Source organism: Cyanistes caeruleus, chromosome Z, assembly GCF_971803275.1.
Source record: "Cyanistes caeruleus chromosome Z, bCyaCae1.hap1.1, whole genome shotgun sequence".
Taxonomy (NCBI): Eukaryota; Metazoa; Chordata; class Aves; order Passeriformes; family Paridae; genus Cyanistes; species Cyanistes caeruleus.
In genome coordinates, this window is record NC_141732.1 from 53937282 (window position 1) to 53960626 (window position 23345).

Consider the following 23345-nt stretch of genomic DNA (forward strand, 5'->3'; position numbering starts at 1 on the left):
AGGAGGGAGCCAAGGAGGGTTAGAGCATTACACCATTGGTGTTTTAGAAGGTCATTCAGGCACTGAGCTAATTACCAGTGACAGTCTCCATTATGTGACTATATTAATCTGGAGGAACTGCTCTGTTTGTGAGCACCTTCCTCATGGGGAGCAAACATACTACCATATGAGATAAACAGCTTCTGCGTCCTTCAGACCTTATTCAGGCTCTTAGTTCAGATTTTACTGTTTCAGCCGCAAAGGGGAGAGAATGGGTTGAAAGAGAAGCCAATCTAGTTTCTTGCTTTGAGAGCAATTGAAAATAAGGATATTTTCTCTCATTTGTTCTCTATGAAGGCCACTTAAAAGATGTCACCAGTGCAAAAAGAAGTGCATTCAGGGCCATGGGATCAGTGAGCAGTGCTCATGGCAACTAAGAAACTATTCTGCAGAAGAAAATGCAGTAAGGAGTAAGTGTTTTAATCCCCAACTTTAATCCCTTTACTTCCTGTCTTCGGAATGAAGTATAAATCAGACACCATGACATTCAGCAATTTTTCGTGAAAGGCATGTTTGCAAAAAGGGATTACGAATGGCCAACAGTGTTTAAGGAATTTAATCATACAATTTGTTGGAAAACTTTTGAGGCTAGGAATGACCAGTTCTTTTGAGTGTGGTCAGTGAGACACAGGAAAACAGGGTCTGAAGGCAGTGTAGCACTGTCTGTGGCTGAGCGCCCTGCTGCTGCAGCAGCGGTGTGTGCTGTGGGGGATGCGCAAGGCATCCAAGGAAGATCCATTGTGGGGGATATGCTTTGCCAGCGCTACACTTAGAACTTTGTTCACCAGGGAGAAGTGAAAGTTGAAATCCTCCAATGGTTTTCATGGTGTTCTGACAGCTATGGCAGTTGTATAACCAGGAGAGTGTTGGTTTGTTTTACTCATTGGTTAACGTTTGTTATTCCATATACTGATTCCTTCCTGTACTTGCTTTCTGTCGTGAGCTTATACTCCTGTGAGCTCTATCAGTGACATATTGAAAAGTGCACAAGAAAGAAAATAAAAAAAAAATGCTGTCATGCTCATTACATTTACACCCACTGCAGAAAAAAAAATCCAGATTGTCTCAAAATTCTGTAATCAGCTGTCAGTTCATGCTCATAGTATTTCATGTTCTTCAAGTCCATTTTTTATATGAAGCAATATCCTTTTCCCTGATTCTTCATCTTCACTTCCTTGCCCCACAGCATATGCATGAATATGGTCTTGATAGAGCAGGAAACTTTCTTTCTTATGGTGGCCTGGTAGAGCGAGTCCATGGGTGGACTTGGCAGTTCTGGGTGTACACTTGGACTTGGTGATCATACTGGTATTTTTCAACCTAAATGATTCTATAATTCTATGATTCTCATTAGCCTATCACACTTCAGTATGGACTTTAAATGAACTGTCCTGTTCATCATGCTTCTTAAGCAGCTCCAGGGTCTAAGCAAGCAAGATTTAATCTGTGCATAGGATGCGTAGGAGGTTTCCGTTCAGCACCCTGACACCAGCACAGATATCCCTTCATGTTTTTAGTACTGTCCTCAATGAGTGTTCCTGTTCCAGGCTGAGATCTCCTCTGCAATTTCACACAGATATGGGTGTGGGCAGCTGATAAGGAGTGTGACTGTGTAAAATAAAGTAATAGATATACATCTAGTAAGTGGGGATAGCTGAAGAATGTGTGATTGGTGTGTATGATAAACACTCTGTTTATGTGATGCTCAGGACACGGAGCTGGAAGATGGATCCCCCGAATGACCAGCACACTGCACTAAAGAATGCTTGCTGTCTAGTACTCAAAACTGTGTTAGAAAGTTCCTATCTGGATGATGCTGATATCATGCCATGAAACACTCTAAACAGGTATCTCACAGTGAAAATGTACAGGGTTGTCCTGAGGAATCTTCGAAAAAGTAGAAGTTGTATGCCTGAAGGTAATGATTTTGACCTCCTGATAGTAGAGTAGTAGAGTTTTTCTAGTCCTAGACTCTATTCAAAATACTATTTTGAAGAGAGTATATTCATGTATGATCTGGTACATGAATTTAGGTTCCAGTGGAGATAAGTACAGAATCAAATATTTAAAGTGAAGGCCAGTGTTATATAAAGGATGCTGCAACTAAAGGAAAAGAAAAAATTCAATCTGAAAACCTCTTTCTGTATACTAACAATTGTTGATATTATCTACAGATTACCATGGCAATTTTTGGTAATTTGTGATAGGGAGAAAAATATGTTTGTACTAAATTAAGCACCTGGTGGATAAGTATGTGTTTATTTTACACATTTTTCCTCTCATTAAGTGAAAATTTGACAAACAGATGTATTTTCAGAAAGGGAAAGCAAATAATTCCGCAGTGTAATTCTAAAGTGTTTTCTTTGTCAGGCTATATTTACTGGTGCTTAGCAATATCATATAATATCTATATCCCCAAATCAGTCTGGCATGAAAAAGTAGGGGTTCTTTTCCTTCTTTTTGAATTGAGCAGGTCAGCTATTAGACTGATGTTCACACAAAAACCAACTACAAGCCTCTTGGTACTGCTTGAAGAAGAGGATGAAATAGAAAGGGTCATAGGTATAATTTATATATTTGAGATTTCATACAACCTGATGTGGGACAGGAAGAGAGGTAATATATGTGTGTGTATGTATATGTGTGTTCAAACATCTATATGAGCACCATCTAGTTGTGTAGAACAAAGTAATAATCAATTTTCAGCAGAACTCTGGCTCTTTTATTTATTTTAGAAAAAATTAAATCACTCAATTCAAAATGTACTCACTGAACCGTACTTCCCTTCTTTAAGGTTCTCAGGATTTTTTTTATTTCAAAGTTTCCTGTCAGATCTGTTCCAGCTGCAATTTTTCCCCTTAAAGTGGTCTTCCTGATGGTCTGTATTATTTTAGTAATGCTATAATCCAAAATATTAGAATAATATTCTAATTAGAATATTAACAATCAATTAGAATAATACCAATCAAGAGAGAACTCTCTTTTCTATATATAATAAAACCAGAGTTAATTTTAGTGTTATCAGTCGTAATGCAAGAGTATTTTCCCCTTGTAGTATTGCTTTAAAATCAGAATTTCTTCTTGACTTGAAATTTGCCAGTTACCTAATTGTGTAGGTTCCAAGTCCCTTGATTTTTAATGCAAGACACTGAAACACATTTTTGTTTGTTTTCTTGATATATGCCAGAACATGAAGATGGAAAACATTTTTGTATTTAATATATTAAAATATATTTTATATAAAACAGATCAATATAGTAAAACTTTGTTCATTGCAGTAAAACTTCGAAAGTAGCAAAAGTAACTATTTTTTGCATGGAACCCAACATCACTACTGTGCAGGTAGGCTAGTTTGACTTGAATTTTATTGTTTTTCTGGCCAAGTATTTAACTGAAACAGGACCTAAAAGCAGGGAAAGGTAGGGTGCACACACACACAGAGGCATATCTGAAAGATGTGGTGGACAATTTGCAACATTTTTCTCTAGAAGTCCTTTTTCCACTGAAAACAAAGGCTACAGAGAAATCCCTTCTGTGTTCATTGCTTTTTTGCCCCAAGGTGTCTGTACCCTCCAGAGGCAAGAATTAGGACAATTTTTATTGATTCTGTGTCATCTGTCTGTTGTCAGAAAGGTTTAGTACTGTGCAAGAAAGTGCTGGACCTTGAAGCTGATTTTGGTGAGTAGAAGGATGATCTACATCTAGAATGAAAAAACACAATATGAGTAAATACTGTCTTAGAGCATTTCTTCAGAATGAACTTAAAATTTTCTGTTGGTGATATCTCTGTGCTCTCAATGTCATGATACTGACAGGACATAATTTTACTCTGACTGTACAAGTAAATACTACATTCCTTGTACTCCTTCAGAAAAGGTAGTACAATGTGTGACTCTGTGTAGACAGGTTGTGCATTGCTGCCACAATGCCAGCTTAAATTACAGACAATGAAATTACTGACTTACTCTGTAATTTACGTTAGTAAACTCAGTACACAGACTATAGCAGAAATTCTTCCTTGTCTTTACATGCAAAACAAAACACATCTATAGAACTATTACAGTTAATGTAAAAAGATTTCTGTCAATTAAACATACCAGTATTTAGGGTTTGGTTTTTTTGCTGGTTTTAGACATGCATAAAAATATCATATCTAACCTGCGTAAGAATAAATAGACTGTAACTAATGCCTCACATATGTAAATACTTTACTAGGTGCACAACATGCATGTATATTAAGCACACATTAATGTAAGCAAGATTTAAAATTTTACAATTTGATGAGATAACTGGCATGTGTGAATGACTGGAGTCTAAACTTTGCTGAAGAATTAATCAAATTAATCTGAATATGTACAGGCAGGTTTTGAAGTTACTATTTTGTGTGGTTTAGGATTTCTCAAGCTACATGGCTTCTTTTCTTATGAAGTGTATTCATAAACACACTTATGTTTTCCTTGATGGTGTCTGACTTCTCTTGTACAGGACCAATGCTGAAGAAACTAGCCAGGTGGTACAAAAGTGTGCAGATCTCAGATAAAACACACATTGGTGAGAGAAAAATGAAAAAAAAAAATCTTTTCTTGTTAGGAGACGTTTTCTCTGGGATTACATCATGCATCAAATCAACAGCACACCTCTGCTTTTGAACTCAAATATAATGAAATTGAAAACTGAGGAATAAGAATCTTACTCCCTTCTAATTATTTCTGCTTGTTTCATTTAATTTGGGTAATTATTTATTCATATGCAAAATGTACAGGAGTAGAATTTCCATCCATTGTTCTGAAAGGCGATAAACATTAGCTGATTGTCACAGAAGTAAAACAGTTGTAAGCCATGACTGTTGTTTATTATAAAAAATTGCGACATTGTGATAATGGAAGTGCTTCTGTATTTCCAAATACAATACTTCACAAGTCTTACCATAAAATTGAGCTATTAAATTCAAAAAACTATTATTTGGAACAACTATCAAATAGAGGGGAGTTTTAAGTGAGCAGAGAAATTGATTGTTAACTTGCACTTTGGTCAGCCATAAATTTAGGTTACATTACAGCACACAGAAAATGGCTGTGCTCAGTACAGCAGACTTGTCAGTTATTGATTTCACCACTCAGTGACGTAACTTTATAACCATATAGTTCTTGAAAACAGATTGCCAAGTTTTTAGACTCAGCATGATTGTACTGGTGCTCAGCTGAGTGATCATGAGAGAAGCAAGACGATCATGGGCAAGTGACATATTTCAGTCACAGTGCTGGGAGACCAGTGCTGGGATATGATCCAAATGGAAGTCAAAAGAGTGTGAGCTTCCTTTTGCACTTGGATGGTAAGTCTACAGTCCAGGCTGGAAAACAAATGATAGTGTTGTTAGAGCAAGAACTGGATGGCAGCAGTTATAGCTGGTCAATTATTATTTCTCCTTTATAGCTTTTTAAACTGAAGATAAAATTCTACAGTTACAGTGGATGGTTCATGGGTTTTGCTTGGTTTTAAGATCATTTTTCATTTCATTGTCTGTTCTGTGTTTCTTGACATACTAAAGAACCACAGCTCTGATTTCCCTGCATTTGTCAAAGTGCAAGGCGTTGCTTTCAGTTAAAAATTTTAATTACAAGTTTTCTGTGAAATATGTAAAAATATTTGACTGAGATAGAGTGGGTTTTTACCCTCAATGTCTCTACAGGAAAAAGAAATGCCTTGGTCAACTATATTTTAAACAGAATCTGTGCTTTTCCCTCTATTTTGTTCCAAAAATGCCACAGTTTGTCTCCTTTCAGAGAAAAGATCTGGAAAAACATTGGAAGGAGGATGAGCTTTAAATGGTAGACGAAGGAAGACCAGTAATCAAAGAAAGCATTGTTACTGCCTCTGTTAAGAGAAAACAATAATGGTGGAAAATGGAGTTTTCTGGTTGGGAAACAGTTGTCATTTAATGTCTGGTTCTGCTGAAGGAACCTTTCCTATTTCTAGTTGGGCTCCTCGAGGAGTAGAGTGGGGAAGGCCGCTCTAGCCCTTGCTCTCCTCTTTCCAGTACCACAGAAATTACTCTTAAAGAACAAATTACAGGCATTCCTTGCAGCAGGGGACAGCAAATTTATTCCCAGCATCTGTTAACCGGGGAGAATTTATTTGGAAGGCCTGTGGTAGTACTTTACGTGGCAATTTGAATTAGCAGTGTGCATCTGCTTTTGCACAAGACAGTGGAAGATCCACCTCTTGCTCAGGGTGATGATTTTTCATCATATATTCATTAAATACATACCTTGTAATTCTAAAAGGACACATTATATACATATATTACATGTTTTGATACATATTTTTACACGTATGTATGCATGTGTAAATTTATAGCCCTTGTGATTGTAAATACTCATTGACAATAGCCAATGCATGAAATAAGAACTATCCTCAGAAACCAGATCACAGCTATCTCACATTGTTTCTTTCTCTATTTTTGGTTTTCTATTGATGATCCTAGGTTTTCTTCATTTTAATAAGTTTTGAAAAGCCTGATGATTTATGCCAACACAGATTGTCAAGATAGATTTGTTCTAAATATCAAATTATTTGTGAATGCAAGATTCCTGAACAGAACAAATTAGAAAAATCTGTGAAATAAATGGTTGCGTATTTTATTTTACAGAAATTACTGAATTCTTGTGACTAATGTGTAAATACTTAGCTCTCCTTTTCTTGTTTTTCTTACTGTTTTATCCTTGAATGCTATCTGATATAGAAAATTGATCTTTTTCAAAAAAAATATTCCGACAATTTTACACAGGCAACTTCTGTGGTTGGGTAGTCTGTTTGATAGAATCCTGATTCTTTTATAGAAGTCAGATTTTTCATATTATATTCATTTTAGATTCCATAGAAATTTAAATTCACATAAGGCTTATTAATAATGTAACTGTAAGTATTTGAATGAGGATGTATTTGATATTTAATTTCACTGAGTTTCATGCAAAAGCTATATTACTAGTGATAGCAGCAAACCTAGCACAATTACTGCATCATAGCAGACAATGACATGTGCCAAAGTCGAATAAATGTTTGTACTTATAACAGATTGTAAAAATGGACAATAAACAAAATCATTTGTCAGGGTATTTCTTCCCTTCTCCCTCTTCCCCATTCGCTCTCCCCCTTCCTTCAATGCTAGAATAACAAATGTACATCCCAGAGTTAGTGTACCTTTGGGCTTAATAGTGACTGGCAAAGTTTTTAAGAGAAGGAATCTCCATTGTGCAGAGTGTGTGCATAGGTACCACAGGCTATGTAGTGTCTCCAGATACAGGGTCAGCTGCTTATGATGTGTAACACCAACTCTCCACCCAGTTGCCATGGCTTTACAGCAGTGCATATTATCAGAAGTAATTTGAATGTTTATCACCAATTTGTGGCACAAGGGATCATCTTGTGGCAATGGGTGTTCTTATGGTTGTGTTCAGAATTGTTTCCTCTTGCTCTTTTGTTCTTCATTTGCCCCATCCCTGAGGTGTTCGAGGCAAGGTTGGATGGGGCTCTAATCAGCCTAATCTAGCAGAACATGTCTCTGCCTGCGGCAGGGGTGTTGGAACTTAGTTCCTTCAAATTAAAACTGTTCTGTGATTAATTCCTAAGTATAGTATGTGCAGAAATTTGTCTTGTTCGTCTTTCTCCCCTTGTAAGTTTTTTAGGGGTGCTAGGCTATGTTCTAGTTAACTGTTACCTGCTCACCCGCCTTGGCACCAAACAGGAGAGGAGAAGCCTCAGCACCAGCTCAGGGTTCATTCCATCATGCTGCACGAATCTGGATGACATGACAGGATATTTACGGGCATCTCAGCCACTGCAGTAGCCCACATGTTTATAAGCACAGACCTTCATTTTCCAGGCTTTTAAATGAATACACCAGCTAAAATGACTTTAAGGAACAGACGAATTTTTGTTAAATGTTACATCAACATCAGGCAGCAGGTCAGGACAGGCATCAGTCCCAGCAGCCTGCAACAACATCCATAACCTGCCCTAAACCTCAGGCTGCAGTTTGGCATTACAGCTCTACCAACCTTGTTAGGGTGCTGCAGCAGATTTTCTTCCTTTTCCTTATTTTGGTACTGTGATTTTTTTAAAATTGTAGTTTTTAACTGTATTTTATTGCAGCCTCACCTTGAGACTCTCCATCCAGTTTCATCCAAAGGAAAGCTGTGGTTATTAATTTGTGTATTAATTGTTTGTAGAGTGAATTTTCTGGTGGTCAGCCAGATTAACAGAGTTGCTGTTGGTGGATCAGGTACCATGGAAATGGCCATGCATGCAGCTAGGATTACTGGCAGTGGCAGAACACTCACAGCTCTGCTGTAATGCGAAACAAATGTAGTCCTAGTCTGTTTAGGAATGGGGTCACAAGATAACTTTAGTCCATATGAAGTGGTCCCATTTCCATCCTGACTTGCCTGTATATTACCTCTCCTGCTGTTTGTTCCCAGTCCCTCATTTCCAGTGTCATGAGCACCTTTGCTCTTCTGGTCCTGAGGTGAGGCAGTTCAGAGCACTGGACCAGTATGAAATACCACTTGTATTTATTACAGTACTCCTCTGCTGATATAAGCAATGTCAGACATTTGATAAATCTCCAACACCCATTTATTAGGCAACTCCTCTTTTTTGTAGTGTGTGACAAAAAGCACACTGAAGTCCTTCTGCCCAAGATCCTACCTGTACAAGTAGTCCTTGTCCTAAGAACAGTCTTGTTAAGTATCTGGAAATGTTTTCCTCCTCAGATTCAAAAAGTGCCTGCTAGAATGAAAGGATGGCATTAATGAGGATTTAAAAGAGAAGATTTCTGATGGTGTTTCTTCTCTTTCTCTAACCTCTACATTTCTTCATTATAACTTTTCATTGTCTTAAAGATTTTTGTGATTATTTCCTTTCTTTTGTCCATGTCCATGTTTTGTTATAATTTCTCCCTTTTTATCCCTTGTTTTTCAGTTGCGATCAAGCTCAGAGATTGGCCAGGACATCCTGAATGACTGCCTTGCAATCCAGCCCCTCCAGCCAGCCCTGTCACCACATGGTGCTGTAGATAATACCGTGGGACACTCCCCAGAGCCTGCTTGTGATATTTACACAGGTAGAGAATAAGAAAGATAGAATTCCGCTGTATAATTCCTCACTTTATTATTAGGGATCATTTTGTAGAGTAGAATGTACTCTGAAATCCATATCTATTCCATAAGAAGGATAGAATATAATAAGTAATATTAAAAAAAGATAGATTTTGAACATGTTTTTCTATGTTTTTTGGAGGGAAGTAGAAAATACCATACTATACCCATGAAAAGACCTCATGCAACATAGATGAATATTTTTACTTTATAGGTACTTGATTCTGCTACCAATTTACTTCTACCATTCTTTGCAGACATCTTGAATACATTAAGCTTCATTTAAAATCACTGTATTTTTCCTCTGACTTATTCATGGATCACATATCAGTCTTTCAATTGATCTACATTAAGGAACTGCAATGCTGCATTATGAGTTTACATATTTTGACTACAAATACACAGTAAACACATTTGCATTATGAATGTAATAATTCTATTTTATTGTTTCAGTTAAATATCCGAGATTTTCCTACTAAAATACCTTTGCCATACCTGCCTACATGTACAATTTTTGTTAACATTTCAAATAAATTTGAAACAATTGGTAAGTTATGTGTGATAATAAACCTTAAAGCTCAAGAGTGCAATGGGCAGGATGTTAATATTTTTTAATGCAGTATTTGTGAGTGCATCTGTTTTTAACTTTCAGGCAGCATGCATTACATCTTTTATCACTTCAACTTTTAAGTGAGAACCAGACGTAGGAAGTGAATGAATTGGCTTCATTGATGTTATCTGCAGTGATGAAAATTACATTTATGAATTGTCCACTTCAATAAGTGGTTTTATTTTACTGAGAGGCTTGTAAAGCTGTCAATTCTATTTCATGTTTTTGTCAAGGCTGCTGTGAGTCACAGTTAGTGATGATGTAGGAAAACAAAGATATCAGGATATTTAAAGCTGTGTTTGAGTGTATTCTAGTTTATTAAGTAGTTGGTATTGCTTGTATGCTGTTAACTTTTAAATACCTTAGTTTGAGTACAGATTGAGAGTGACATTTGCTGCGTGAAAGAAAAGGGAAATTTCAGACTTTAAAAATGAGATTTTGGCCAGAGAAACTCTGGGAACATGTTATAGTTCTGGTATAGTAACTGGTTATAGTTGTTAATTTTACATTGTACATTGAGAGGGAGTTGGATAGTGAGGAATGCTGAGATTCTAAAAAAAATTATTTAATGGTTTCACCAAGTGTAATATACAAAATTGAGAAATAATAAAGACTCAGCGTTTCCTTTTCTTTTCAAGCTCCTAGACAGAATGGAATGGGGCAGTATGTCAGATTTCAGACACTGAGGATATCCTCACAGGAGATTGCCACAGCAATCTGTTGAGCTCTCCTCCCTAGCTTCCAGACTATGGTTAAATGTCCAGTTCTGTCTGCTGGGTGAGTCAAGCACAGGCTGACAGTGGCTTAAACAAGCTGCAGCCCATGAGAAGCTGGGTAAAGCTGTTGCCTCCAGCCAGCCCTCAGCTGGCAGTTGTCTGCCATCGTGATGTCTCATAGTCAGCTTCTGAGACTGAGACATTACTTTCTGTAGTCTCATTCATGCATTCATTCAGGACTTGATGTTTGCAGCACTACTAACTATGAACGTTCTTTGATATTATAATTTATTTTGGTAGTTTCTTTCCTGGCACTGCTCTCTATTGTATGGCAATTTTTATGATAAGTTAATTATTCAATGTACTCTTATCAGCATTAATTTCTGTGTAAGTAATAATTTGCTTTCTCTTGCATGTGTTGTCAAGTATCTATAACTTGAAATCTGTTTCTCAGATTTCTCATAGTTTTATTCATTTGTGTTGTTTCACATCAGTTAACTGAGGGTATTATGTCAGGTAAAGATCAACCCATGTCACTCCATTCTGACAACTACCTAATCCAGTGAATAATTGAAATAAATTGATTCATTAACAGGATAATATACTATGTGAACAAGTGAGATAACTCCAAAAGGCAGGGAATTATTTTATTGAAATGGCAACGTGAAAATTATTCATGTCCCATAGAGAGAAAAGTAAAATACACCAAAAAATAAATGTCTTGACTCAGAGAAGCTACCCTTGAAAATTCACTAATTTTTATTTTTTTATTTTTTGTAAATATAGTTAACAGCTTTGGGACTTCTGAAAAACTAAATACATTATTTTTACTGGGTACTGTTTGAGACAGCATATTAGCTAAAATGTCTCTGTACTACTTTTAAAGTAGAAGGAGGAATAGATTTTCATTCTTCCAGTGGTGTCCAATCAAACTTTTCTTACGTGAAGGCGACTTCATTTATTATTGATGCACATGTAAAGCAAAGGTAGGCTTTTTTCTTGTAGAAGAAGTCAACAGAATAAATGTTTGAAAGCAAACTATTAGAAATACGTAAGAAATGTCAAAAGTGTATGTTTAGATGCAAGTTCATTTTTTCTTGTGGTGACCACTGTATAGAGTGCCAGTACTGTTAAAATACAGAATCTATAAACACAGACACATTGTCGTGGAAATTCTTGGAAATGACTGATAATTGGTCAGGAGGAAAAACTCCCATCAGCCACCAGCAGCTTCAACTTCCCCTCTTTCTAAGCTGTCTTAAAGGTAAAGCTACCCCATGACACACATTTAAATGAAATACCACAATAATCTTTTGGATTACACATCTTTTACTTGGAGTTAAGTCTCCAAAAGTTTTTTTTTTTTCTTATATTGTAGTCTTTGTGACTTCATAGAAGAATAGACTATAATCTTACTAATACAGTAACGTAGCATGACACAGTCTTTGCTTAAAACTAACACAGAATTACATTTATGGGTTAAAAGGAGGCAGATAGACTAAGGGCTGAGCACTGTGATAGTACCTAGGTTTTAATTTTGAGCAGTACCTAGGCATTTGGGTTTACTTGGGTCACAGAATGAAGATGTGAGCAATGCACTCATAATAACAAGAAGGTGATGATTTTTTTTTTTTCTACTGTGAAATACTATGAAATTACTTTGTATACAGCAATCTAGAATCACTAAAACTGGAAGAACCATAAATAATGCAGCAGAAAAAAACCACATCTTTTTACTCTGCTGTTTGGATAAAACTTGACCATTTCATATTTAAGCATAAACCAGAATGTGTAATTAATTTATAAGTAGTTCTTGAATATCACACTAAGCTCTGCTCCGGACCAAGCTCTAATGCTTGTCAAGTGCATGATTTTCTTTGCAAGTTGGAATTTAAAAATTGTCTCAGTAAAATTACAAAACTTCTTTGAATTCTAAGTATTTTTTGGAATAATGTCCTATTATAATGTGCTGTATTGTGAAACTTTGACCCATGAGAATGACTTGCTGTGCTTTTCTTGAGCAGCACTTTTCTTTGGGTTTTTTACCCCACTGAAATAGTACTAGGCTTGTGCACAGAATAAGAAGCAATCCATTCCCCCACAAGTTTGTATATATGGTCAGGATAGGAAAGTAGATAGGTACAAAAGGCAGGTAGAAGATAAGGACACATACAGGAATTATTAATTAATGAAAGAATTTTATTATTTTAAATTTTATTAAAGCAGTTGTCCTACTGAGTCCCTAAGAGATGTCTGAAAAAAAGCAATCTATTTTTTTTTGGAAAAAAGTGGTCTGTTTTTTCTTTAAAAAGTAGTTTGTTAAGGGTGACAGTCTTGGAAAGTAGTTACAGCACATTCCTGTAAGAAAAAAACAAGAACAAGAAGGAAGAACTGACACATGAATGGCCCTTGCTGTGGAGAACAGCATTTTATTCGATGCACACAGAATGGATGCAAAAGGAGCAGTAATGTAGGACTGCCAATAATGAAGAGGATCTCTGTTTTTCACCTTTTAGGATGAATTATTGCATACATATCTAGAACTCCTGCTTATTGTGTAGTCCAAGGTAGGACTGTACACACATTGCAGGAGGCAAAAATGTGTTAATAATATTATGTTAGTGTAAGGAGGATAGTTTGCTTCCCCTCAGACTTGACCTTTTATTTACCAGCTTTGCTTATGAGTTTATAATTTCTGTTTTGAGACAACTTAATGGTTCTCCAAAAACTGCTGTAATGCTTGGTTTCCCATTTTTAAGAGCATTTAGCAATGGACTGCGACAAACATTGTAAGCAGCACAGCCACTTGCACCATTTATACCTCCATTCATTATGAAGAGACTGAGCTTCAGAAACTGCTGTCCAGTGAAAGAGAAGAAAATGAAAGGCAGGGATGTGATCTAGAGGTGCCATGCTTAAATGGCTTAAAATACTACTCCAGACCCTTCTCTGTTGCTTCAGTACTTTAATGCTTTCCAGTATCTATGAGCTGCTTGCAAAATACCTGAAAAGAGATAGAATGGCCATCAGTGCAGATGGTCCATGTGGCAGATTAACTTTGGAGACAGGCTTGTTACCTTGAAAATGCAATTTTTACTTCTACTGTACTTCTTAATGCATGATGGTTTATTGAGTTTCATGTTCTCTGGAGACTTCAGATTTACAGATGAGCTGAGGATAAAGGTAAAACAGACAATAGGTTTCTCATTTGCAGGGCTTACCACTTACAACTCAATGCAACACATATCCACATATTTCTGGCTACAAAATCCTGTGGGGAAGTGTGGACTTCCTATGGAAAGTGAAAGAGGGGAATATATACAAGTGATGCTTCCAAGTGCAAAAACTATTTCATATTTTTCTTTCTGTGCAGTAGTAAATCAGTTATTGTCAAGGAGCTCATAAATATTCCTTACAGAAATAGAAAGCTATATTTAGTAATTAAAAAAAAAAAACAACAATCTTGTGAATATATGTATGCAACTAACTGAGCTACAAAATTAAACCTTCACACTGTCTTAGTCTACATGGTAAGAACTCTCAGCCCTACTCCAAATTCATAATGTCAGTAATTAGAGGAGAGGTATTTTGGTGGCAGAAATTGTTTTTAAGAGTACTGATTTGATGATAGTAAGTCAAAGATGCTCTTCAATTAGTGTTGTTTCCTGCCTGATGAGCGTCATTTCTCTCTTTTACTTTCAGCAGCTGTGATCCCCAGCACACAGATAAATCAAAGTGGAACAGCAGCTGGGGCAGTGTCCTTGTCCCACCCTGGCAGCCACTCTTCTCCAGGACATAACATACAGGGCAGTCCTCTGCATCCTCCCCAGATACCTCTTCTCGCAGCTGCAGACTCAGAGAGGTAAGACCCTGTGTTTCCCACCTTGAGTCTGAGGCTGGACTATCTTCAGAGCTGCCAGGATGGGGGAAAAACAATTGTTGGTGTACAGAAAGGCACTGTTGGCAGCCCTGGCCTAACAACTGCTCTGGGTAGGGGTTTATCAGGGGAAGGAGAGGTGAAATGGACAATGTTATTCCAGCCTGGGAGGGAGACTTTCCATCCATCTCCATTTCAGGGACTTCCTCCAATCCCTTCTTGATCCCAACAAAGGGCCCAAGCAAGGAGGATTATAGCAGCTGGCACAGTGAACTTCAGATGATCGCAGCCATATCTTACAGAATGGGGGCCCTGAGATTCGTGTTTCTGTTTCATTGTGGGAGGAGAGTCATATTCTATCAATATTCTCCCAATACTAAGCATTTCTGAAGGATGACTTTGCCTTTCTTTTTTTAAATTGCCATTTTATGAAGAACAATAGATAACAAGCAGATTTTTATTTCACTAGTTTTAGAGTTTGATTTATAGTCAGGATTTATTTTATGACAGTTATTTATGCTTCATTATATGCTTGTTGGGTATTGTAAATTCTATGATTTTAGGTATTTCAGTGACATAAAAACCAATTGTTTGGATGTGTTTTGATTTTCATCCTGAGACATTCCCTAAATTATTTTCAGCAATCTTTCCAATGATTTAGGTAGTGTATGGTACTACAGATGTAGAAATCCATAGTTCATTGAACCAGAAATCTAGCAAATCTCAAGTCTGAGGAGACCTAAATAAATGTTTTTTAGTGGAAGAGTCAGGAAGATAGCATCATCACATGAAATACTAAACTCTTACTATCTGTTAATGGATACTTAAACATTATCTTTTACATTTCTTTTTCAGTGCTTTAAGTGATAAATTGCTGTATTTCACTAATGTATTTCAAAGTATTTAGTTTCCTTGAGTGACAGATATGACAGTAATTTGAAGAGTACAAAATCCCCAATTATAAACCTGAAAACAACATTCACTAGATTTCAATTACTGGTAAATGAGCATAATTTCTTTGGATGAAAGCAATATTCACTCTGCCTCGTATCAGGAAGATAGAAGAACATAATGTCTCGGGAAATTAACAGCAGGTTAAGTACGTTTTTATTTCAGACTTCATATGTGAATTCAGCCAGTTCTGGAGCCACTTGAAGTTGCTGAGCTTTTTGTACATCAGTCTGAGATGGAGCTCACTGCCTCATGATCACTGGAGCTCACCTACTTGGTTCATTCCTTCCTTCCCACTCCTGCCCCCATCATCCTGGCCTTTTTCCCTTGTGCTTTTCCCTCTGGCCCTCTGTGCACACCCTCTGTCCATGCTCTCTTGCCTGACACAGAGGTTTTTCTGTCCCAGTATAGTTTTCTCTTCAGTGCATGGCCTGTCTAACATCCATATTCAATGATTGCCAGAGCATGAGGTGATAGGCAGGGACACATTAATAGGTGTTACAGGTATAAATGTCATTACAAAAGACAATGCTCTTACTAGCCCATTTCTGAGGTTCATCTTCTGTAAAACCATAGCAAAGGTGCCTACAGTGAGACTTCATGATTCAATTAATTGAATGTATTTCAGATGTCAAGATAATAGAGTACTCTACAGAATAATAAAAAGCTAACATGGCATACTCCTTTTTCATATGTTAAGTGTATACATGCTCTCTAAAAAGGCTTGAAGTGCTAATTCCCATATTTGGAACTGCTTTGGATTAAAAAAAAACTTACAGTGTCTTCATTTAAGTAGTGTGACAAATGGAAATTTAAATTCAGAAAAGGAAAGAAGTATTATGGCAGTGTTGTTTTGATTGCATTACATAGGCTAAAAGTTAAGGGAAATGTGTAAAAGAAAAAGTGAGGCAGAATCTACATCTTGAATCTAACAGTACGCTCGCCTAGGGGCCTTGCGAGTTGGCTGACACCTCACTTCATGGGTGTGATGAGAACAGTGAAAATGTGAACAACTCTTCAGCAGAGAAAGTAGCAGAGGTGGTGCCTTTGAAAGGTGTGAATCATCCAGTTTATTTCAACCTCATTGTTGAGAGGACTGCAGGATTTAGGGGTGCTGCCAGAGGTTTTGTTGGCCTGCACGCTCGAAAGAGTTGGACTAGATGACCTTTGAAGGCCCCTTCCAACCCAAACTATTCTGTGGTTCTGTGCTGTGTGCTTCCCAACACACTGTGCATGCCCGGGATCATTTCAGAGCTAGGACACTTGATCCAGCAGAAAGCTGAATTTGTTGGACTGAAGCTGATCCAAACTGGCCTTGCTGTTTGATGACATTGGGGGCCAAGCCTGTACCACTTTTTGGACAGCTGACTTGGGTTTATGAGAGACAGAGGCAGAAGGAAATAAGCACTTTTTCTACATTTCCAGATACCATGGGCTAGAGAAATAATGGGAGTGTTTCTTTCGTCTTTGTCTCCTAGGTGATGTGAGGGGAAAGCGTGGACTTGATGAAACCTTATAAATGTGAGAAACTGAGCCAAACATGGAATATCTTACATTGCATTCATTAGGTGTACAAAACTCTGAGAGCTCATAGTGCAAGGTAGTTAGAGAATTTGAATCTAACAAACCACTTAATTTATCAAAGGGGAGAACATAAATTATAAAAGTGCAGATTTATGTTTTGTCTCTCCCAGCTCTTCAATACTAACTTTGAGTGCTCCACTAATATGAAGTACTGCAACTATTCAGTGAAGGTACCAAATGTGTACCTCAAAGCATATTTGTAACAGAGAATATATACTTAACTTCCTTTTCACTCACTTCTATAATACAAGAAGTCATGAGCATACAAATAAGCTGAAAGAACAATCTAATTAAAACTCAGATCAAAAATTATGGTTTAATATATTGTTAACATATGTGGCTCAGTGCCCCAAAACTGATGGTGCTAAATGTTTGAAATTAATATTTTTAAATTATTTCTTTATATAATGAATTATCGAAACATATATCTTGCTTTTGAGCAAGAACTAGCCTGTTAATTGTGAGAAAATAACAAAATTTTTTGTGAACTCGATGGAATCCCTTCCAGGTGATTTTTTTTATCCACCTATGAACTGGAGCTAGCAGTATATCCCTGATGCATCCCAGCTTCACAGGAATTTCTAGAGACTGTGTAAGGCTGACAAGAAGAACTTAGGGCCAAACTGTTCAGTTTAGCAGTACCATTGCACTATAATAAGTTCTGCAACGGTGTTTCTTTTTGCTTATTTGAGTGTGTGGTTATATTCCCTTTATGATTTCACTGTAAAATAGTAAGTAGCTCTAAGCTAGACTTCCAGAAGCAAAAGCCTCTGTGCAGTTCTACCCAAGATGCCAAGACACCCAATCTTCACGTCACAAACACTTTTTGTGTAGCATACAAAGAAGGAGGTCTTTAGTTAACCGTGTGGTTTTGAAATAAGTACATCAGCTTCTTCCCAAGTGTGGGACACTTCAGAGGATTGCCTGTTAATTACGTTTTCTCTTTAGTGGGTAAACTACACATATAAATGACAAATGTTTGAGTTAGAGGAGTCAGTAAAGCTAACCCTGGACCTGAGCCATAGACTCAAAGAATCCTAGAATAATTTAGGCTGGAAAAGACCCTCAAGACCATCAAGTCCAACTGTCAACCTAACAGTGCCAAGGCCACCGCTAAACCATGTACCCAAGTGCCACACATCCACATGTTCTTTAAATATCTTCAGGGGTGGTGACTTCACCACTTCCCTGGGTAGCCTAGTCCAATGCCTGCCCACCCTTTATACAAAGAAATTTTTCCTATTATTCAATCTAAACCTTCTCTGGCACAACTTTAGGATGTTTCCTTCTTGTCCTGTTACTTGTTACCTGGGAGTGGAGACTGAATCCCACCTGGCTACAACCTCTTTTCAGAGCAAACCTAGCAAAGTTTGGAATTTTTCTCACACTTTTTTTTTCTTTTTGTCCAAAGGCATCTTTTTCCTTTTCTCCACATTTGCAAGAAACTTAGTTCTCTGATACAATCTAGGCACAGAAAATACTGAGATATTTTATAAAAAGTTACATAGTCTACCTCCAGGGAGTCTGTATATTGAGCTGCCTGCTCACAGCTTCCTTCCCTAAATTCCACTTAAATTCCACTTTAATTCTCCTTTTGTCTTCTCACCAAAGAAAAGGTGAGGTACTGGTCAGAAGGCTGGTTCTTTCTTCCTGCTATCCCTTCTTTCAGCTAGATTTTGGTTTTCTTGCCCAAAATATTTCTGTTATACAAGAAGATTGCATTCCTAAAAAAAAAAACTAAAAACATTCTGGATATGTTCCTAAACTGCTGAAGCCCAATAAAAAGGACTCAGCCAGTTAAGAGAGCATAAACTGTGTTTACAAGTTGTTCAAAGAAAACTATGTCCTATGAAGAAAAAAAAAAAAGGCCAAGTTTTTCAGCTTTAATGTTCAATTTCTACTTCAGAAACATATCTGTAGCATCCATAAGGATTCATTTTGTCTGAATGGTGACATTGGCTTTAATTTACAGTGCAAAGTTGAGGAAAAAAATAAGAATGAAGACAGAACTACATCCAACATAGTTAATATAGTTCCTGTCTCAAACATTTAAAGTTAGTAGGATTTTGTGCCATAGTGTAGAATGGATTAATGGTAGGTAAATTATGTCTTTTATATGCAGATGCAGTTTCCTTTCTTTCAACATATTTTAAAAAAATACTTGGTTGCAGTGAAATAAACTGAGGAGTTGCAAAGCACTTGGGTTTCTAGGTGAAGAAACATCTTACATATATTCTTGCAACAGAGACATATGAAGTTGTTTCTCTACTGCACCAAGGATTTATTTGTAGGGTGGCCAACCATGATAAAATAAACTAAATGAAAGTACTATATAAATACACCATTATATATGCACTGTATATTAGGACTCTTAGATTTTCTCTTTCTTTCCTTTTCCACATATTTCTTAGATTGTGCATGTAGTTGTAGTGACTGCTGTCTGGACCAGCTCTAGTAAACAAATGCTAGAGTAAAATCTCTTTATTCATAAGGTCATAACCAGTCCTGATCATTAGCAAACCCCCTTTGTATGTGGCATTTTAACTAATCTCATCAAAACAGGTAAGCTTTGGTAACTTTGTCATCCATCTTGCTTACTACCAAATCTAGTCATTCCCCAGCAAGACACTTTTTCACAGATAAAATTGGAAAAGAAAAATTTTCTTATGGCTCCAGAAACATTCCTGCTCAGATTTTACACTTATCAGGCATAGGAAAGGGCAGCTTTCTGCAAATCTGGCTGGTTCCTGATTGAACTGATACCTGGGCTTGACTATAGCTCTTGATTGCGGTTTCCAAGTGGTTGCAAGCTGGTCCTGAGTGTTTCAGGAATAAAGTTAAATTAGCTGTTCTCACAGGAATATAATGAGGTGTGTTCAGAGACAAATCTGGGCTGCGACAAGTACAAGTTTCTTTCTTGTTAAGCAGAAGGAAAGAAAAAGCAGATAACTGTAGTCATGGATGTGGGTAAGCCAGGTTGATTAATAGGTAGTTATAAAGACCACTTATTTCTACTAAAAAGGAATCCTGTCTGGCTGTAAAATGTAGTGCAAAGGTAAATCTGTAAAAAGGTTAATCTGTAAAACTCTGCTTTCCACTCTGAGTTTTGAAAATGATTTTTCCTGTTAGGAGCCACTTGTTAAAATAATTTTTCAGAAATTAATTTTCAGAAATTAATCCTGAAAACACAAAGGATTATATCCCCTGATTTTTAAAACAATAATAGTATTTAAAGACTGTGCTGGCTCTCAATCTCAGGTAGGAGATAACGAACAGTCTTTCTATGTGACTACTATACAAAAAACTAACTCCAGTTATTATTCAGGAGACATATAACCAAGTAGTTATAGAACATTTTAAAAAGCTCTGATATTTTTATCGCAATATAAATACTGATTTTTCTTCCTAAAAAAAATTTGTCCTCTAGTATTACTGTGAAATATGTGCATGCTTTGTTCTCTTCCTCCCTTGTATGTCTTTCAGTCTACGCTGCATCAGCTATCTGGAACAATGAAATATTTGACACATTAAAGACTCAATGGCTCAGTAGTAACATCTTTATTTCCTCGATCCATATAGCATTTCTGAAGTAATATATGTTTATCACATCAGTACCAGGACCATCCAAACCCTACCTAATATGCTTAAAAATGTGCTTTCACAGAAAGCTGAATAGGCAGTACATCATCCAAAGTTCATCTTGAGACTTGTTACACTCCAAATGTAGATTATGGTTCACCAGAAATGTAGTAAATACCTTTCAAATGAAGTCAAAATCATGCAGATAACATGTGGCAGATACAGTTTCTTAGCTGCAGCAGGAAAGATCTCAAGTGACTTGGATTTAGAGTTTCAACGTGTATGATGACCCCGCCCAGAGGTGTTCTGTAGACCTGCTACTGGAGTTGCACCTTCTGTTGTATTCAGGGCGTGAGAAAAACTTCCTTACACTTCTTCAGGAAAAACAAGGCTTTTTATTAGGTTAAAAACAAGTCATCTGGTATATTGAGGCCCAGTTTTAGGACAGCAGGGATTCATACTTTAGAGCACAGGCAGACTGTATTAAGTGCAGGCACTGATCTCTTCTAGCAGCAGCCAGTGAACACACAGAGAAAAATATTCCTCCTCAGCAGACTTGCAGCTTATTTTTAGTGGTGGAGAGGCAGGCTGATCTGCAACAGGATTACCACATCCCTTTCCACTCACCCTCTTTTCTCACTCACCCTCACGCTTCTTTTTTTGGTGTTGTGAATGTTCCAGCTCTCCTCTCATTGATGAAAAGGTGGTCCAGAGCCATTCCTGAGCTTTCATTAACTAGCCAGATCCCGTCAGTCTTTTGGGTGGTTTGGGGCACAGACAGAAGTTCTTAAAATCACAGCTTTCTGTCCGCAAAAAAGATTGCATGACCTATCTGTGACGTACTTTGACATATGCGGTCTTAGGGAAATGCAGAAGAAAATTAGTAAAAAGTTAAATTCCATAAAACTCTAGTGTAAAATCTTAAAAAGTAGTTCATACCCTTGAAGTGCCAGTAGTGACAGAGCTGTGCAAAACATGCCACTGAGGTGATGAACCTCTGTGGTAGCTGCACCACCAGATTTGTTCTCAAGCATTCTTTCTTCTGCCAGGAAAGGTTATAGTTTGAGTCCAGATCAGAATTTTGATGTGGTCAGATTCTGGAAGCAATTAAACACTTGCCCTTACCTGCATTATATTGACATCAGACTGTTTATTTTCAAATAGCTCTATGTAACATACGAAAATTTCTAGAGCCTGAAACCTGGGCCTGAACCTAACACCTAACTCTTCAGTGACCAATGACCTGAACTGATCTCTCACTGTCAGTGAGGAAGGGCAGCTATTCATTGATAAATAAAGTTAATACAAAGCCTTACAATGAACAGCTGGCAATGCCTCCAAAATGAGGTCCCCCTTGAGGCATCTCCTCCAATTATGACTTAGACAAATGCACAGAAGGAGTGGGTCAAAAGTAGTTTTCCATGATAAGGGGAAATTCAGCCTGCTAATTTCCCAGATGTCAAGTCTAATGATGTCACCATTTAAAAATATGTAATCTTTATTTGGGCTGCACACTGTTATTTCGGAAGTCTGTACCTATGCAAATAACTAAAGTGGTGTAAATAAAGTAAAAACAGTCTTTATCTCTCATGTATTGGAGATATTACAGCTTTGTGGTTTTGAACTTCTAGGTTTGTTGCTCCAGCTCCTTCTCCTCATCACATCAGCCCCCAGGGAATGTCCATTCAACAGCCCATGATGCAGAGGCAGGCTCCACAACCTCCTCAGCTTCCACAGCTTGCAGGGATGCCTCTGAAGACATACCAATCAGCAGAAAGCCCTTCTTTTCAGCCAAATGCCCTTCACATCCAGGGTAAGAAGGAAGAATCTTCATCATTGATGTTAGTTGTTTGTTGCTATTGCTTATCGTTAAATTAAGTGCTCCAGGGACTGGCACTGATATTTTTAAGGTACTTTTCCTTGAAAGACCCTGGGAGGTAGGCTTGAGAGCCATGCATTCAGATTTCTTTAAAATTCTTACCTTAGCTAGTTGTTATTCATCCTGGTTTCTCTTCAGACTGATTTTCAGTGCTGCCCCTGAAACAGAATGGCAAAAAATTCTGTGATAACTTTTAATTTTCTGTTGTTACACCTCTAATCCCTCCTGATTTAGCAAGTAACTTAACCAGGTTTTCAAGAGGTAGGATATTTTTCTCCCTTGTACTTGCAGAGAGATGGAGAACTCTTCTGTATGCATGAAGACTCTTGGCAGCTGTGTTCCCACTTGTGCTGTGTAATCAGCTTCTAGCTAGAAGACCTCTCTCTCTCTCTCTTTCTTCAATCCTGTGCATTTCTTCTGTAGCCCAGAAGAAAATTAACAACTCGTGGGTTGTTTTGTTTGTTTGTTTTTCCTGGCTGGTATGGAAACTGAATGCTAATTACCTTAACATTTCAGGACTGTGTTGACAGAAGTATTGTTGTTTCCTCTCAGTTGTTAAAATATATTGTTTGCCATATTTATAGACACAGGGTACATAGCAGACTGGACTTTTAAACATCTTAGGATTCTGCTTATTGATCAGGCTTCCTCAGAATTATCCTTGTAGGTATCACAGAAACATCCTGGGAAGAGCAAGGTGTATTGGTTTGGCACAGCCTGGTTTTTGGTAGCAGCGGGGCCACAGAGGTGGCTCCTGTGAGAAACTGCTGAAGCTTCCACCATGTCCAGCAGAGGCAATGCCTGATGGCTCTGAAGGTGGACAGGCTGCCGGCCAAGGCTGAGCCAATTAGAGATGTTGGTAACATCTCTGTGATAACAGATTTAAGAAGAAAATAAAAAACAAAGTATACACACTGTTTTGCTTGTAGTCAGAGAAGAGGAGGAGGTGAGAACA

General features: G+C 37.4%; 1 protein-coding gene across 8 annotated transcripts in view; it reads left to right on the plus strand.

Annotated features, from left to right (window-relative positions):
* The window catches only part of GLIS3 (GLIS family zinc finger 3), a 153719-nt gene that overhangs the window by 119463 nt on the left and 10911 nt on the right, over positions 1-23345 (plus strand). For 5 of the 8 annotated variants that reach the window (XM_086867905.1, XM_086867904.1, XM_023943660.2 and 2 more), the window contains exons 6-8: positions 9019-9160; positions 14223-14382; positions 22143-22324. In XM_086867905.1, coding sequence (XP_086724031.1) covers positions 9019-9160; positions 14223-14382; positions 22143-22324 — 484 coding nt within the window. The remainder of the gene's footprint in view (positions 1-9018; positions 9161-14222; positions 14383-22142; positions 22325-23345) is intronic. The other 3 variants (XM_086867903.1, XM_086867902.1, XM_086867900.1) reach the window with 1 other exon arrangement.